Source organism: Pipistrellus hanaki, assembly GCF_964339955.1.
Source record: "Pipistrellus hanaki genome assembly, chromosome: 1".
In the NCBI taxonomy this organism is placed as follows: Eukaryota; Metazoa; Chordata; class Mammalia; order Chiroptera; family Vespertilionidae; genus Pipistrellus; species Pipistrellus hanaki.
The window spans coordinates 207266128-207284620 of NC_140503.1; the positions used below are offsets into that span (position 1 = coordinate 207266128).

General features: G+C 55.4%; 1 protein-coding gene across 2 annotated transcripts in view; it reads left to right on the top strand.

The window, feature by feature from the left end:
- Positions 1 to 6244: 6244 nt before the first annotated feature.
- The window catches only part of SLC2A9 (solute carrier family 2 member 9), a 58941-nt gene continuing 46692 nt past the window's right edge, over positions 6245 to 18493 (top strand). The window contains exon 1 of one of the 2 annotated variants that reach the window (XM_084863251.1): positions 6245 to 6407. In XM_084863251.1, the coding sequence (XP_084719377.1) occupies positions 6375 to 6407 (33 nt within the window). In that variant the 5' untranslated portion in view covers positions 6245 to 6374. Of the gene's footprint in view, positions 6408 to 17845; positions 17891 to 18493 lie in introns of those variants that run through there. The other variant, XM_084863255.1, reaches the window with a different exon arrangement.

Here is an 18493-nt window from a genome sequence, read left to right on the forward strand (position 1 = left end):
CCCCAGGCCTGTTGTGATCCAAAGTTTACAAACAGACTAAACTAATCTGTATGACAGAATAAAGGTTACCTGGCCTGGGGGTAGGGGTTCTGGCTTAAGGAGGGGTCTTCGGGGTGTTGGAACTGTTCTATATCCTGGTGTACTGGGGTGATGCTCTAACCAACTGAGCTACCCAGCCAGGGCCAGACTGTCCTATGTGTTCATCTGAATGGTTGCTACACAGATATGTACACACGTGAAAAATGACTCATATCTACACTAATAAAAGGATAATATGCTAATTAGACTGGATAGACTGGATGTCATTCTGGATGTCATTCCTGACAAAGCCAGGTGCCTGCAGCTGGCCAGAGGGAGGGAAGCCCGGGTCCCAGGTGTGGAGGCTGAGGCAGAAGCAGTTAGGGGTGATCAGGCAGGCAGGTCCCAGATTGTGAGAGGGATTCCTGCATTAGGCCTAAACCAGCAGTTGGATATCCCCCGAGGGGTTGCAGATTGCAAGAAGGTGCAGGCTGGGCTGAGGGAACCCCCCCCTCCCCATACACTAATTTCATGCATCAGGCCTCTAGTACAGATATATACAATTAGTGACCAGATTATTATGATCTCTGAATGCATAATAATCTGGCCACTCAGTATATATTCCTATATAATAAAAGGCTAATATGCAAATTGTCTCCTCAACCTGGAGTTTGACCAGCAGGCAGGCCAGCCAACCGCCCATGTCCCCTCCCCCTGGCCAAGCTGGCCAGACCCCACCCATGCCCGAATTCATGCACACACACACACACACACACACAGACACTGAGTGGCCAGATTATTATGTGTTCAGAGATCATAATAATCTGGCTACTCAGTTTATATATCTATGTATATACTTACACATTAGTATACCATATGGTAGGCATACCATATATGCACAGATATATACATTGAGTTTTATATTAACTTTCTTTTTTTTTAAGTTTTGTTTTTTTTAAAGGAAGGTCCCCTGGTTATAACACCTGGGGCACATCACTTTTATTTTCTTATTCTTTCTTCCTTTCTCTCTCTCTCTTTTTTTTTTTTTTTAGAGAGAGAGAGAGAGAGGAAGAGCGAGGGAAAGATAGAAATATCAATGTGAGAGAAATACATTGGTTGGTTGCCTCCTGCATGCACCCAGACCAGGGCCTGGGGCCGGGGAGGACCCGGCAACCAAGGTACATGCCCTTGACTGAAATGCAACCCGCAACTCCTCAGTCAGCAGGTTGATGCTCTATCCACAGAGCCAAACCGGGGATTGCAGAGCCTCTCAGCCGGGGGCCTGAGAACTTGCAGGGCGCCCCCGGGATGGTGATGGTGGGATTGCAGACCAGCGTGGCAGGCTGTGTAGACTGGGAGAGGTGCTTTTGTCATCTCCCAATCTCACCTTTGTAGTCACACCAGACCCCGCTGCCTGCCTGGGTGGAAGTATTACTAGGCGCCCGTCACTAGGGAACAAGATTGGGGTGAGATTTCTCACCTTTCAGCGGAGGCGGACCTGGGAACAAGACTGTCACACCTGAGACGGAAGCCACGCTCTCCTGCACACAGGCACCGCTTTCCTGCTTGTCTTTAAAACTGGAAAGGAAAACCACCACCACTCATCCCTTCTAGGCCCGCTTCCATCTCCATCTACCTCTCTCTCTCTCTCTCTCTCTCTCTCTCACCTTTTAGGTCTTAGTGGAGAAAAACATGTTTTTATTTTTTTATTTTTTTTTATTTTTTTTTTTATAGTTTGACAGATTTATATATATTTTTAATTTATTTTTAATACATTCTGTTTTATTTTTTCCCACCACCATTCATCCCTTCTAGGCCCGCTTCCATCTCCATCTACCTCTGTCCTCCCCAATCACCACACTGTTGTCATGGCCATGAGTGCTCTCTTCTTTTTCTTTTTTGCTCAATGCCTCCACCTGCCCAACTCCACCCTGCCACCTGAGCATGTTTCAAACTTACAGTCATTCTGCAGGTGACTTTTCACTCTGTCCCCTCCTCTCCACGAGCTCCCTGACCCCCCGCCACACTCACCGTAACTAACCAAAGGAAGAGGCAGGTGGCATTCCTCAAGTGTCCGGAATACACAGGGCTGCTGTGCTTGTGTGAGCGCATTGGGTCCTGAAAACAGATCTGTGAGCAGGCAGGCAGGTGAGTGGTTAGGAGCCAGTAGTCCTGCATTGTGAGGGGGTTGTCCAACTGCCGGTTTAGGCCCGATCCCACAGGGGTCCCAGATTGGAGAGGATGCAGGCCAGGTTGAGGGACACCCTACCCCCATGCATGAATTTTGTGCATGGGCCACTAGTATATAATAAATATATAAATATACTAGAGGCCCAGTGCATGAAAATTCATGCACTGGAGGGGGAATCCCTCAGCCCGACCTGCCTCCTTTCACAGTCTGGAAGCCCTCAGGGGTGTGACCTGGTGATCAGGGGAAGGCGACACCCCCACTCTGCTGTTGCTACTGCTGGTGCACAAGCTTCGGCCGGCCATGGTTACCTGAGCCTCAGGCAGCTGCCTTCGGAGGCTTGCCTGCACCTTGGGCTGAGGGAACTGGGCACCCCACCTTGTGGCTGTGAGTGCTGCCATCTTTGAGGGCAGGGCAGTCAATTAGCATATTCCCTCCTTATTGGCTGTGGGTACCGCCAGCTTTGTGATGGCGTGAGGGTGAATTTGCATAGTCCCTCTTTATTAGATAGGATATTTACATACTTTATTGCTATTTTAAAACCTGCAGTACGTTTCATGACTTAAAATTTCTTAAAGTGTGAGGCCACGTGAATGAGTCTGGAAATGAACGTGCTGGGGACAGCGAGAAGAAGGCATCTCGTGCTCTCAGGGCGGAGTCTAGAGTGAGCCTGGGGGGACCCGGTGCCCAGGCAGATGGATGCCTACGTCTCAGATGCTGGCAGTCGCCGGGTACCCCGAGTCACTCGATGTGCTGCACTCTGAAATCTTTGGAACTGTTTAGAGATGACTTCAACGCCTAATTTTGACTTGGAAAAAGAAAGGAATGGTGTTACCTGTCACTGATTTGCAGAGTGGACGTGTGGGCGCTGTCTGCCCTGTGCACAGACCTGCTCCTAGGCCACGCCTCCTTCCACCCCCCTGGGCAGGTGCACCTCGGGCCTCGCCTCTCCTGCTAAAGGGGTTGCAAGACTGCTTCCCGCAGTGAAGGAGCCCTTTCTTTTACAGCGCGGTCCCCGCCGACAGCTGCTCTTTCCAGGAACATGCTGGCTCTGGGTCCCAGGGAGCCGCACGCTCCTTCTGAAAGAGGCATTGTCACTTTTCGGGCGTCCCTGGCACACGGTGTGACAGCGGCCAACCAGGCGGCACCTGGGGCTTCCTCCTTCCCGGGGGCCATCGCTCGGACTTCAGTCTTCGGGAAGCGAGATACTCAGAAGCTCTAACCTGAGTGCCAGGCAAATCCCGGACTGTCTGCACCTGCCTCAGGCGGGTCCCCTAACCTCTCTGAGCCTCCAGGTCCTTCCAGAGCCTGGGGCTGCCATCAAGCCTTCCTCGCCCGGGTCACCGTGATGATGAAACAATGCCTGCCTTTGGCAGGGTCCTCTCCCAGCTCAGTCCATGGGAGGGAAAGCGGGAGTGTTCAATAGGAACTGCCCACGATGGGCAGGGACGCCAGGCTGTTCATGCCAAATGGGAGAAGGGAACAGGCACCTATTGTAAGGTGACCAGATTTTAACATTGGTAAAGCGGGACACCATTGACCGGGGCGCGCAGGGGGGGGGGGTGTGTTCTTGATTAAAAATTTGGTCTCTATGAAGCAACAAAAATGTTCATAGAACACAAAAAATAGTATTGTAATATACTTTTTATTTATTATATTTGTAAATGGTACTTATGTGGAAATTTTTAAAAAATTTCCACATAAGTACCATTTACAAATATAATAAATAAATAAAAAACTTATGTACAGTATTATTTTATTCTTTGGCATATTTCTCACTTGAGTGAATTTTTTTTTTTTTTAGTAGATTGCTGTCGTTGTTTAAAAGGTCATGAAATTTTTCACAAGAATTTGTTAAATTATATTTCACCCATAGCATGGCTTTCAAAGTCTCAACACTTAATTGTGATTTTTTTCTGGAGTCCACACTTTATTTGCCGTAGGAAAAAAATGCGTTCAGTCGCAGCATTCATTCCTGGTAAGGACAGCGCGTATTCCACAATTCTAACAACTGGTCAACAATGCGAACTTTGGTAAGCAGTTCTCGGTAATCAGTTCTCAACAATTATTTGTTACTATTAAAGTTTAACATTATAAAATTAACAAAAATAATATAAAACTCATATCCTGGCTAGATAGCCACATGGCCGCCGAAAACCGTATATTCCCTTCCTGTTCTCTCCCACCATCCCCTAGCTTGTCGTGCATTCTTTCCAAAAACCGGGACTTTTTTAAAACGCCATGGGACGCGGGGTAAATTGTTAAAAATCGGGACTGTCCCGCCAAAAGCGGGACGTCTGGTCACCTTACCTATTGATAGGGAATACACGTCCCCTCCCTCCGGGGATGGGTGCTTGCCAAGTGTTTTCTTCTCAACCGCCCCCCCCCCTCTCCCTCCCCAGCACAATGGCCATCCCAACACCCCACCCTCACCTTAAGAGAAGGAGGACTCAAGCCCAATCCGCTTCCTGCAAAGCCTGCTCATCCCTGCTGCTCCATCCTGGGGCAGGACGGGTCACGCATTCATTCATTCATTCAGCCCAGCGGCTCTCGGCCCTGGCCAGGCTGGGACCACCTGTGGCTCTCCCACGATGCACCGCTGCCTGGGCTCCGCCTCACACCAAACGCACCCGCCTCTCCGAGGGCGGCTCTGGCACCCGGATCTTCTCGAGGCTCCCCAGGCGGCTGCTCTGACCAGGCCGCAGAGCCGCTGGTGGCCCCGTGTGGCATCTGTAGCAATGACATTTCAGACAGTAATCAAGGAAGCCTGGCCTCATCTCCCTCTTTGTCATCAAGTAATTTGTCAGCTGCCTGTGATGATCAGTTGTTTGTGTCAGCTTGGCTGGGCCACGGTGCCTAGATATTTGGCCAAACATTATTCTGGCCCTACCCATTGTGGCTCAATGCAAAGATTGAGCCATCAGCCTGTGGACTGAAGGGTCCCAGGTTCGATTCTGGTCAAGGGCATGCACCTTGGTTGTGTGCACATCCCCAGTAGGGGGAGTGCAGGACGCAGCTGATGGATGTTTCTCATGGATGTTTCTAACTCTCTATTCCCTTCCCTTCCTCTCTGTAAAAATAAATAAATAATATATATATATATATATATATATATATATATATATATATATATATATATAAACAACTCGTTGTTCTGGGTGTTTTGGTGAAGGTTTTTTGGGATGAGATCAACATTTACTAGTAAATCTTCGGGCTTTGGGGAACGCAGATTACCCTCCGTAACGTGGGTGGGCCTTATCCGATCAGGTGATAGCCTGGATAGAGAGACTGCCTTCCCCTGGCCTAGGAGGGATTTTTCAGCAGGCAGCCTTTGGACTCAGAGCAACTCTGCCCTGGGTCTGCGGCCTGCGGGCCCGCCCTGCAGATTTTGGACTTGTAATCTCCATGAATTGCATGAGCCAGTTCCTTAAAATAATTTTCTTTTTATATACACACACACACACACACACACACACACACACACACACACATCCTGTTCGCTCTGATTTTCTGGAGAACCCTGACTCATACGGTGCCAGAGCAACACTGGCCTCTTGTTGAACATGGTCATACATCAACATCCCACTCACATTCCTCCATGGACACCACGCCTGGAAGGGAGGGGCTAGACGCACGGGGGTTCCCAGGCCGGGGCAGAGGGCCACAGGGCACTAGGTCTCACTGACACAGAAGCACGGAGATGGAAGTAGGATCTCCTGAAGTGACTCCGTCAACAGGGACTGGACTCAGCGGGGTTAACATGGCGGCTCCTGCCTAGGGCCACTTGGCATTCCAGGGGCCGTTGGCATTTGTGGCCTCAGGAGACCTCGCCGCTGGCACGTAGCGGGTAGCGGCCAGGGATGCTCTAAACACCCTCCGGACCAAAGCACAGGACGGCCCCTGGATCAGAAACAGCGGCCAAACGTGTGGCGGCGCCAGGGTTGAGAAAGCCTGGGTCAGGATCGGGAAACACTGGAGAGGAAATTAAGTTGGGGAGGAGCGGGAACCTAGAAAGGCAGCCGGGAGAGGATAGACTGGAAGAGCAGGCGGAGGAACACAGTGCGGCAAAGGCCAGCGAGCTCCGGGAAGTGCGTAAGAACCCAGCCCGTGGGAACGCCACGGCGCCACGTGCGGCTGGCACTGCGCTCCTCCCCCCGGGAGTGTGCACATGGCCCTGAGTCTTAGCGGGAGACCAGAGATGGTGAGTAGTGTCCTGTATTTTTAATTTGGGGAGCGATCTGTTAAACTCATGGGGGTGGGGGGTGGGGGGTGCTCTGTGGGGAAGCTAGGAGGGCGGAGGTCTGGTCCTCTCTCTGCCAGCAGAGGCCTTTGGTCCCCTCGGTGGGGATGTGGGTGTGGGGAACTCCGGGGCGCACTCTCCCCCAGCAAAGCAGTCATTATGTAAGCCCCGATCCCTCGGCTTCTGGAGACAGGAGCACAGGACACACTGTCCCAGGCCCGAGGGGACAGGGGCAGGTATGAGGGCGCTCCTGCAGGGCGGGTGGCAGGGCTGCTGAGGGGCAGGGTCTCCATCCTGGTGGAACGCTCCCTACGGGGTGTCACAGATCCTGTCCCCCAGCCCACTGGCGCTGGCCCTCTCCTCCCCGTCTGCGGCGGAATGAACAGATGTTTGGGAGGGTAAGGAACATGGTCAAGGTCATCCTGCTTGTACACGGGGAGGCTGCGAGGCCAGCTCCGGCTCTGCTGAGCGCCTAGTCACCCACTAGCACCCCCTCCCCCCATAATGAGAAACAAGAGGGCGAAGGGAGAAGACCCTGTCCCAGCACCTTGGCGAGCCTCCTGTTGTTTGCTCCTTCCTTCTTCCTTTGTAGAGAAGAGTAACCAGATAGACGGGCGCTCCCGAGGTAGGTCAGCTCGCCCTTCTAGGATTCTGACTGTAGTGAAGGTCTTACCTGGCCCCCATGATGCGGGCTGCCCATAACAGAACTTCTTAAAGACACAGAGCAGCCAACCTGCGTGAAGCCGCGTGCCAGGCACCGGTCTGAGGACTTCTGGTGCCAGTGTTGGTAAACAACCCTCAGGGCGACGCTGTGAAGCAGGGAGGGTGTACACCGTCTCCAAGCTCCAGAGGAAAGGCGAGAAAGCCAGAGAGAGACTGGCCCAAGGTCACACAGCTGGAGTCAGAGCCCAGGCCTGTGAGCGTGGGCCCACTTCCAGTCATAGCCCCTCTCTCTCTCTCTCTCTCTCTCTCTCTCTCTCTCTCTCTCTAATATATATATATAATATATATTAGAACCTGGTGAATGAATTCGTGCACGGGTGGGGTTCGGTCAGCCTAGCCAGGGGGAGGGGACATGGGCAGTTGGCCGGCCTGCCTGCAGGTTGAACTCCTGGTCGAGGGGACAACTTGCATATTAGCCTTTTATGCTATGGGATATACACTGAGTGGGCGGATTATTATGCATTCAGAGATCATCATCTGGCCACTCGGTGTCTAGGAGGCTTGGCCTGACTCCGGCTCTTCTCCCTGCTCACCACGTTTTGGCTGATCTTGGCCTCAGGAGTTTTCATTGTGAAAACACAGATGAAAATCGTGTTCCCCTCCGCGGGTGGTTGTGAGGTGTAACATCTGCACAGGAATCAGAGTTTCATCATCGCTGGGTTGCTCACCTGCTCCTTTAGGGATCCATGCTAGGTGTCCGGACGGCCCTTGGGGTCAGAGCGACCCCAAGGAGGGGCTGTTGTCTGGGGGCCGAAGTGGGGTAGGGCTGGGGTGGGAGTGGGGGTGGGGTAGGGGTGACTGCATCTAAGAGGGAGAGGAGGGCTAAGATCCCGGCTCCGGCAGGGGGCAAGGTGAGCTCAGCCCACTGACCAGGGGCCTGGAGATCCCAGCCAGGGCCTTCCCAGGAAGAAAGAAGGGGAGGGTCTGGGTGCTAGGATGGGGGTGGAGGGGTGGGGGGAGAAAAGACACAGGAGAGACCCCAGGCGTTGGACCCAGACAGACCTGAGTTCAAACCTGCCCTCATCTCTGTCCTTACAGTGTGACCTTGACACAGTCCTCAAGCTTCCCTCTCTCCGACATGGGCTCCTGGTGCCCTTGTGGCTGAGGGCCTGGCAGAGGAGCTGGGTTTCATCTGTGTGGTCATTTTTTTTTTTTTTTTTTTTTTTTAAGAATAAAGATATTTTTCTTAACTTGACTTTTCTAAGACCAAAATAGGTTTCTCCAATGAACGGTTGAAAATAAGAGTCGGGCCGAAACGGGCTTAGTGGATAGAGCGTCGGCCTGCGGACTGAAAGGTCCCAGGTTCGATTCCGGTCAGGGGCATGTACCTTGGTTGCGGGCACATCCCCGGTAGGGGGTGTGCAGGAGGCGGCTGGTAGATGTTTCTCTCTCATTGATGTTTCTAGCTCTCTATCCCTCTCCCTTCCTCTCTGTAAAGAAGCAATAAAATATATATATTTAAAAATAATAATAAGACTCGGAAGGGAATGACATCAGGTGAGCGAGGCGAAGGAGCAGACTTTATTCCTTTGTTTCTCCGCGCTCGCCTGTCTCCAGCAGACAGCCAGGGCCGACATGTGATGGGGAGTGGGGGGAGGGGGGGCACGGCTTGCCACTGGCCCTAGAAATAGAACCACTGCTCTTGGGGCCCTGGCCACCTCCCCCGCCGCCCCCGAGGCAGCCAGTCTTCCAGTTTTATACGGGAACGTTTAAATGGGGGTGCGGGGGGTGGGGGAGGAAAAGCGGTGACCTGAGGGTGGCCTGGGACGGGGCGTCATTGGCATTAGCAGGTGGCTGACGGGGCACTGAGAGGTCAGGACCGACCCCTGGCTCCACTCCTGTGTGCAGGGTGAGTGTGTGCAGCTGAGTGTGTGCAGGGTGAGTGTGTGCAGGGTGAGTGTGTGCAGGGTGAGTGTGTGCAGCTGAGTGTGTGCAGGGTGTGTGCAGGGTGAGTGTGTGCAGGCTGAGTGTGCGCAGGCTGAGTGTGCGCAGGCTGAGTGTGTGCAGGGTGAGTGTGTGCAGGGTGAGTGTATGCAGCTGAGTGTGTGCAGGGTGTGTGCAGGGTGAGTGTGCGCAGGGTGAGTGTGTGCAGCTGAGTGTGTGCAGGGTGAGTGTGTGCAGGGTGAGTGTGTGCAGCTGAGTGTGTGCAGGGTGAGTGTGTGCAGGGTGAGTGTGTGCAGCTGAGTGTGTGCAGGGTGAGTGTGTGCAGGGTGAGTGTGTGCAGGCTGAGTGTGTGCAGGCTGAGTGTGCGCAGGGTGAGTGTGTGCAGGGTGAGTGTGTGCAGGGTGAGTGTGCGCAGGGTGAGTGTGCGCAGGGTGAGTGTGTGCAGGGTGAGTGTGTGAAGGGTGAGTGTGTGCAGGCTGAGTGTGTGCAGGGTGTGTGCAGGGTGAGTGTGTGCAGGGTGAGTGTGTGCAGGGTGAGTGTGTGCAGGCTGAGTGTGTGCAGGCTGAGTGTGCGCAGGGTGAGTGTGCGCAGGGTGAGTGTGCGCAGGGTGAGTGTGCGCAGGGTGAGTGTGTGCAGGCTGAGTGTGTGCAGGCTGAGTGTGTGCAGGGTGAGTGTGTGCAGGGTGAGTGTGTGCTGGCTGAGTGTGTGCAGGGTGAGTGTGTGCAGGCTGAGTGTGTGCAGGGTGAGTGTGTGCAGGGTGAGTGTGTGCAGGGTGAGTGTGTGCAGCTGAGTGTGTGCAGGGTGTGTGCAGGGTGAGTGTGTGCAGGGTGAGTGTGTGCAGGCTGAGTGTGTGCAGGCTGAGTGTGCGCAGGGTGAGTGTGCGCAGGGTGAGTGTGCGCAGGGTGAGTGTGCGCAGGGTGAGTGTGCGCAGGGTGAGTGTGCGCAGGGTGAGTGTGTGCAGGGTGAGTGTGCGCAGGCTGAGTGTGCGCAGGCTGAGTGTGCGCAGGGTGAGTGTGCGCAGGGTGAGTGTGCGCAGGGTGAGTGTGCGCAGGGTGAGTGTGCGCAGGCTGAGTGTGCGCAGGCTGAGTGTGTGCAGGCTGTGTGCAGGGTGTGTGCAGGGTGAGTGTGTGCAGGGTGAGTGTGTGCAGGCTGAGTGTGTGCAGGCTGAGTGTGCGCAGGGTGAGTGTGCGCAGGGTGAGTGTGCGCAGGCTGAGTGTGCGCAGGGTGAGTGTGTGCAGGGTGAGTGTGTGCAGGCTGAGTGTGTGCAGGGTGAGTGTGTGCAGGGTGAGTGTGTGCAGGGTGAGTGTGTGCAGCTGAGTGTGTGCAGGGTGTGTGCAGGGTGAGTGTGTGCAGGGTGAGTGTGTGCAGGCTGAGTGTGTGCAGGCTGAGTGTGTGCAGGGTGAGTGTGCGCAGGGTGAGTGTGCGCAGGGTGAGTGTGCGCAGGGTGAGTGTGCGCAGGGTGAGTGTGTGCAGGCTGAGTGTGTGCAGGGTGAGTGTGTGCAGGGTGAGTGTGTGCAGGGTGAGTGTGTGCAGGCTGAGTGTGTGCAGCTGAGTGTGTGCAGGGTGTGTGCAGGGTGAGTGTGTGCAGGCTGAGTGTGTGCAGGCTGAGTGTGTGCAGGCTGAGTGTGCGCAGGGTGAGTGTGCGCAGGGTGAGTGTGCGCAGGCTGAGTGTGCGCAGGGTGAGTGTGCGCAGGGTGAGTGTGCGCAGGGTGAGTGTGTGCAGGCTGAGTGTGTGCAGGGTGAGTGTGTGCAGGCTGAGTGTGTGCAGGCTGAGTGTGTGCAGGGTGAGTGTGCGCAGGGTGAGTGTGTGCAGGGTGAGTGTGCGCAGGGTGAGTGTGCGCAGGGTGAGTGTGTGCAGGGTGAGTGTGTGCAGGCTGAGTGTGTGCAGGCTGAGTGTGCGCAGTCTGTCACCTGCAGCTGCGCCTTTGAGCAGCCCCTGGCACAAGGGTCAAAGGTCGCCCCAGCCTGGTGGGGGGGCCCTCTCCTTCCTGCGCCCTCTGGCACTGAGCTCCGGTGATGTGTGTAACTTCGCCAGCCCGTGTTTTGGCAACATGGGCGAGGTGCTTGACCCCTGCAGCACGGCCGAAAGTGTCCGGGTCCCCCATGAAACCTGCCTGGGCGCGGGTCACCCACGTTTCACAGAGGCTTCCGGTGAGGCAGACACCAGGCCGGCTGCTGGAGGGACGTCGGTGAGCGAGGCGGGCAGACAGCAGGCACCAGTCCATAGACAGGAGGGGTAAGGGGTGGCAGGGACTAGGGAGGACAAAAGCCAGGGGCGGACGGGAGTGGAGGACAGGACAGTGCCCTCCAGGCAGCGGGAGCCGCCGAGTGGTGGCCCTGCAGGAGGGGAGGAGCAGGGGGGGCAGCGGTCAGAGGAGAGGGGGCCGGGCCGTCTGGTTAGAACCAGTGAGTGTTGCCGAGGCGTCGATGAGGTTGAGAGCGGGGCAGAGGGGCCCAGGACACTGGCGCGTCGTCTGTCCCCCGCGGGCCCTCAGCCCGGATGCCTGCTCCCACGCAGAGCAGGCTAGCAGGCGAGCTCCTCCTCCCGACACCTGCGGCCTGTAGCCCAGGCGCCTCCCGTTCCCGGGCCTGCCTCAGCCGGTCTCTCTGCATTTCTCTCTCTCCTTCTCAGCCTCCCTGGCAGCCAAGCCACAGGAAAGCCTGTGTTTGGAACAATTAGCCTGGTTTTCAGTTCTGATTAAAGAAAAACAAAACAAAAACAAAACAAAAACCTCCAGCAGGTGTCACCAAACAGGGGCTGGAGCCGATGTTTGCCTTGGTCAGGGAGATCGACCAGCCGTCGTCACGGTGAGAAGCAGGTTCTGAGCGGCGGGCACCCAGGGGAGGATCATGGGTGCAGCCCTCCAGCTAAACGTCTGGCTCAGATCGAGGTCCCAGTGCCATGGAGCTAAGATGTCACCTCCTAGGCGCTGCCTCAGAGGAGGGACTCCGTCTCCTTCCCACTCCAGCCACAGAGGCAGGGGGGCTCGAAGTCAGGCTCACACTGGAAGGGACAGAACAGAGTGGGTTCATCCAGCACAAGGCCAGCAGCCCCCGGATGTGTATGTCACGAAGGTTTTCTTTTCTAAATATATGTTTATTGATTTCAGAGTGGGAGGGAGAGGGAGAGAGATAGGAACATCAGTGATGAGAGAGAACTCGTGATCGGCTGCCTCCTGCACGTCCTACACTGAGGCTCAAGCCTACAATCCAGGCCTGTGGCCTGACTGGGAATTGAACCCTGACCTCCTGGTTCATCGGCTGATGCTCAACCACTGAGCCATGCCGGTCGGGCACGAAGCTTTCTGCTTAAAATGCGTTCAGATGGCTTCCAACTACCGTGTTTCCCCGAAAATAAGACATCCTCCGAAAATAAGACCTAGCGCATGGAAAGATAAGACATCCCCTGAAAATAAGACCTAGCGCAACTTTGGGAGAAAAAAATTAATATAAGACACTGTCTTATTTTCGGGGAAACAGGGTAGCACTGTGCAGCCCATCCCACCGCGAAGGCACAGCAGCTGCAGGAGGCTCACTTGTCTCCGGGGCAGCTCCGTGGGGGGACGCCCGGGCAGCCGGGCCCATTCTGGCTGTGTGACCGCAGCACGTGGCCGGACTCCTCTGAGCCTCGCCGGGGAACTGCACGCGGCTGCACGCGGGAGCAGATGAGACGGGGGAGGAGGCACCGCGGAGGGGTGCAGAGGCCACTTCCTCCCGGGGGCGGGAGTGAGCACGCGGCCTGGGGAGCCTCACTGCCCCACTGCCCGGCGGGGTGAGGAGTGTTTCCCCGCAGTTTCCTCACGAGGCACCTGGTTCTGAGGGGTTTACTCAGGGATTAATGTTGAAGAGTCATGCAAACAACCACCATTAGACCCTGATCAATAGCAGCTCTTCCAATGGAGACCGCCTGCCAGTCAGTCTTTCACGGCCCGTGGGCTGAGGGTCCTCCTGGGCCCGGCCCAGACCCTGGGATGCAGCACTCTGGACTCCAGTGGGGATGTGAACCTGAGACTGCCCCCTGCAGGCTGCATGGGGAAATTTAGATGGGGGGCTGGGGATTCCTAAAACTGGGTGGGGAGTGGTCAGATGAAGAGTGTGGGTGCAGGACACTGCTGCCTGCATGAGGGACACCCCCGCAGAGGGAGACGTGAGTGAGGAAGGGCACCGTTCTGGTGTCTGGGGGGCTGTCTGCAGGGCACAGGCCAGAACTGAGGTGGAGTAGGGGCAGAGGCAGGGGCAAGTGCACATGCCAGAACTGAGGCGGGGCAGGGGCAGGGGCAGGGGCAGGCTGTGTGCCTGGGTGGGGCTGGGTGTGGAGGAGGAGAGGGCACACTGATGCTGCTTGTGCTGCGCTGGAGGCTTAGCCGAGAACCAGCTGAGGCCGCCGAAGGCCTGTGAGCAGGGTGCTGGCCTGTGAGAACGGTTAGGACTGCAGGGAGCGTCAGACCTTAGAGGGAAGGCAGGGGAGTGTGGGGGTAAGAGGGAGAGATCAGCCAAAGCACTTGTATGCGTGCATATAAGCCTAACCAATGGACACAGACACCAGGGGGGCGAGGGCATGAGTGAGGGGGATGGAGGGGCATTGGGGGAATAAGGACACATGAAATACCTTAATTAATAAAGAAATTAAAAAAAAAAAAAAAAAAAAAAGACTGCAGGGAAGCCCGGCCAGCTGGAATGGCTCAGGGGTTGAGCGTCAACCTATGAACCAGGAGGTCACAGTTCAATTCCTGGTCAGGACACATACTTGGGTTGCGGGTTCAATTCCCAGTGTGGGGCGAGCAGGAGGCAGCCGATCCATGATTCTCTCTCATCACTGATGTTTCTATCTCTATCCCTCCTTCTATGAAATTAATTAAAGACATATATTTTTTAAAAAGACTGTGGGGAACTGGGTTGGACGCTGGAGGTTGGAGGCAGGGAAACCGGCCAGAAGGCTGATGTCCTGGCCCAGGACAACTGGAGGGGGATGGGGCGAACCGGGTGAGACCCCTCCCAGTGAGGTGGGGTCACCGGGATGGGGGACCCAGGACAGGCCCGAGAGCTGCTCCCTGCTGTTCACGCAGGTGGGGCGGCAGAGGAGGAAGAGTCTTCGTGGGAGGCTGAGGGTGTCGTGGGAGCAGACTGCTGTTCATCGAGGCCGTACAGTCACCGTCCACTCACTCAGCCATCCGCCACCCGGCTCACTCAGCCATCCGCCACCCGCCTCACTCAGCCATCCGCCGCCCGCCGCCACCCTTTCCTTGAAGCCCTGGTGCACTGAGCCGGAGCATTAGTGAGCCCACACGGAGGCTCCAGGCGGAGGGCAGTGGACCACTGCCCGCCTCTGTAAATAAAGTTTTATTGAAACAGAGTCACGCTCATCGGACGTCTGCTCCATGGCAGGATTAAGAGTGACAGCAGGCCAGAACCTGTGTGGCTCAGTGGATAGAGCGTCAGCCTGCGGACTGAAAGGTTCCAGGTTCGATTCCGGTCAAGGGCAAGGGATAGAGAGTTAGAAACATCGATGAGAGAGAAACATCCATCAGCTGCCTCCTGCACATCCTCCACTGGGGATGTGCCCACAACCAAGGTACATAGCCTTGACCGGAATCGAACCTGGGACCCTTCAGTCTCTGAAACATATATATGAAACACTGGGATATATATATATATCCCAGTGCATGAATTCATGCATGGGTGGGGTCCGGCCAGCCTGGCCACAGGGAGGGGACATGGGCGGTTGGCCTGCCTGCATGCTGGTCGAACTCCTGGTCGAGGGGACAACTTGCCTATTAGCCTTTTATTCTATGGGATAGACACTGAGTGGCCAGATGATTATGCGTTCAGAGATCATCATCACCTGGCCACTCAGTGTATATAGAGTAAAAGCCAAACAGTGACACAGCAAATGTTATCTTGATTATTGATTTTTTACTCAGTGTGAGCAAAACTACGACTCTCTCGCGCCCTCTCACGTGCTGACGCTCAGGGCAGGCTGTGGGGTGGGTATTTGCGTAGCTCTTCTCTCCCCCAAAGGGAGAAGGGAAAGGTGCTGAGTGGATAAAACCAGTGGTTCTGCACTTGTTTTCCGCCTTCCAGATGCGGAGCACAGTCTGGGCCCTGTGCTGGCAGCACAGCCCTCGCACGGCCTTCGCGGCCAAGCCCGCGCAGCCGCCGCCCGAGGCTTTAACAACCTCCAAACGTGCCTCCTCAGCACTGCGTGTTCCCTTTAAAAAATTTATCACCCGGCCTCGGAGTTCCAGCCGGGCTGTCTCCCTGGTTAGACTGTAACCTCTGTGATAAGGGGCTGGCTCCCCTTCCCTCTATCATCGTCGTTCGCCCGTTCGCTCAGCCCTGCATCCGTTCAGCCGGCGTTGTCGGGGTGCCTCCTGAGTGTCTGACGGTGATAAGCCCCGGATAAAGAGTGGGCACTCAATAAATGCCTTTTTTTAATTAAATATATTTTATTAATTTTTTTATAGAGAGGAAGGGAGAGGAACAGAGAGTTAGAAACATTGGTGAGGAAACACCAACCAGCTGCCTCCTGCACATCCCCCATTGGGGATGTGCCCCCAACCAATGTACATGCCCTTGATCGGAATTGAACTTGGGACCCCTCAGTCTGCAGACCAATGCTCTACCCATTGAGCCAAACCAGTTTCGGCAATGCCTTCTTTTTTTGATGGGGACATAATTGACATAGAACATGGTGACGGTTTTAGGTAGATAACATTCATGAGCTGATGTGTACATATGCACTGTGGAAGGACCACCGCGGTGAGCACCCGTCACCACGCAGTTACGGGATTTTTTTTTCCGGGGAGGAGAGCTTGTAAGAGCAGCTCCATGACACAAAGCGTGGTGTGGATTAGGAGTTGCCTTCTCAGTGTCACAGACGAGGATACGAAACCTCAGAGGTAAGGAAACGTGTTCAGGGTCACACCATTTGCAAGCAGGGGGCCACACGTTGCCAGCTCTCATTTCCATACCATAACTGTTAGGCTGTGATCTTTTTCTTTAGTACAAGAATTGTGAACGTGTAACGGGTTGCGTTGTGAGTTCTGGTTGAACAGCGACAGCTCACATGTATCCACGGCATTGTCCCTGTGGACCACACGGGTCAAACTCAAAGGCGAACACCGGCCAAATAAACAAGGCACACGGCCCTCAGAGTTTGGCCTGCTTGCTGTAGACCAGTGTTTCCCAAAGTGTGGTACGCGTACCCCCAGGGGCACGGGAAGAGTTTGGTGAGGTAGGCGTTGCACCGGAGTTTGGTGGGGATATGCTGCACCGTGCTTAGCTGCGCCTAATTCTATGTTCTCATGAGTACGAGGGGTACTCAGGGTTATGAAAATTATAGAAGGGGTACACATATGTCAAAAGTTTGGGAAACACTGCTAGACTGAGACAGCCACGCAGCCGAGTCCTCCAGAGATGCCTGAGTCCCTGCCAGCGGCCCGGGAGCTGGGGTTTGCTGCCTTCATTCCCATGTCACAGGGGCAGATGCCCAAGGCAGAAAGATGCAAGAATGGCTCAGGGCCAAGCTGCTCAGAGGGAAGGGGCTGGGACAGCTGCCGACGGCCCAGGGCTGAGCTCCTGACAGCTCACTGCCCAGGCAGGCGGGTGGAGAGCGGGCCGAGGGCCAAGGAGGACAGTGGAGGGAGAGGCCGCGGCGTGGGAAGGAGGCCTGGAGTCGGTCTCCGGCTGAGTCACCGAGAGGTGGTGCATGGACCCTGAGGGCTCAAAGACCGGGCGGCCGGTGCCACCGCAGGAAAAGCCCCGCACCCAGGATGCTGCGTGGCACGTCACCTCCCTGCTGCCAGGCCGGGACGCAGAAATCAGCTGCCTGCAGGGTTCTCCCGGGGGCGGGGCCCAGATAAAAGCCAGGTGATAACAGGTGGCGCCTGCCTCATACATCCCAGGCAAAAGGGCCTGCACTGGCTCCGGCTGAGTTTTGGGGGAAGAGAATGCCCGGGAGCCACGGAACGAAGGGAGGAGGAACAGAGTCCGGGCTGGGGTTGGGGTGGGGTCTCGGGAGAGCCCAGCGGGTGCGGGACAGCAGGGCAGGGGAAGGGTGGGCAGACGAGACCCAACCTCCAACTTCCGGCGCCAGACAAACCATCTTAGCTCTTGGCAGTGATGTCACCCGGGATAACAGACTCAGCCAGTAGCCATGGGTCCCTAAGGCAGAGCTTCTACTTTCCAGGGCCCAGGGCACAGAGAGGAAATGGAGTGAGACTTCCAGAGGCTCTCTGGCCCCTGGAGAGGATGGAGAGAGGCCCCTGGGATCCCCTGAAGTGCCTGACCCCGCACCCATGTTATTCCATTGGAGGGTTCCACCCGCAGAGAGAAGTTCAGGTTTCCCTCCTGAAAAGGAAACGGTGGTTTGGCATGGTGCCAGGGAGGCCTTCCGGAACCATCTGTTTAAAATCTGCCAGCTCCCCAGCTCTGCCACCAACTCAGCATCCCGTCCACGTTCTTCCGTTTTCTCACAGCACCTGTCATGTTCAATGGCCTTGCGTCACTCACACTGGGACACCTGTCACGTACAACGGTTCTGCGTCACTCACACACATGCTTGGTGTTCTGGTCTGTCTGACCTCCCTAGAATGTAAGCTCCATGAGGGCGGGCATTCCTGCCTGGGAGTCATCCCTCTCCACCCCAGTGCCCAGGGCAGTGCCTGGCGGCAGGCTCAGTCAGTGTGTGGAGGGAGTGAAGGAACAGGTTCCGTGTGGTTACAGCTCTCTGCGTGAGTCTGTCTCCCTCCTATGACTGTGAGCTCCTTCCAGGAGGGACCTGATCTGTTTCATTTCTGTATCTCCAGCAACTAACCAGCAGCTTCGCCTGGCTCTTAGTAAGTCCTCAGGGAGCCTTTTTAAATAATCTGAAATGATATAAGCATAATATGCCAATTAGACCAGACGTCCTTCTGGACGAAGCCTGGGCTGTGAGGGAAGCCCAGGTCCCAGGTGCCAGCGGCTGGAGGAAAGCCTGGGTCTTGGGTGCCAGAGGGAAACCCAGATCTGGGTGCCAGAGGGAAGTTGGTGCCAGCAGCCAGGGGAAGGAAGGCCTACTCTTGCATGAATTTTGTGCATTGAGCCTCTAGTAAATGAATAAGAGAATGAGTGGATGGGTAGGTGAGTGGATGGATGGATGGATGGATGGAAGGAAGCATGGATAGATGGATGGGTTGGATGAATGGAAGGAAGGAAGGAAGGAAGGAAGGAAGGAAGGAAGGAAGGAAGGAAGGAAAGAAGGAAGGAAGGAATGATGGACAGGTGATTTCTTTTCCAGAGGAGAGCTTGCTTGGCAAAATGCAGCAAACAGGTGTCCACGTGTGGCCTGGCCTGTGGCTGCTCCTCAGGTTGTCCCAGGAGCTCATTTGGGGCTGGAAGAGTTGAACAATGGGGCTGAGGCCAGCTGGCCAGGGCAAAACGGTGAGGTCAGTGAGGGCGTC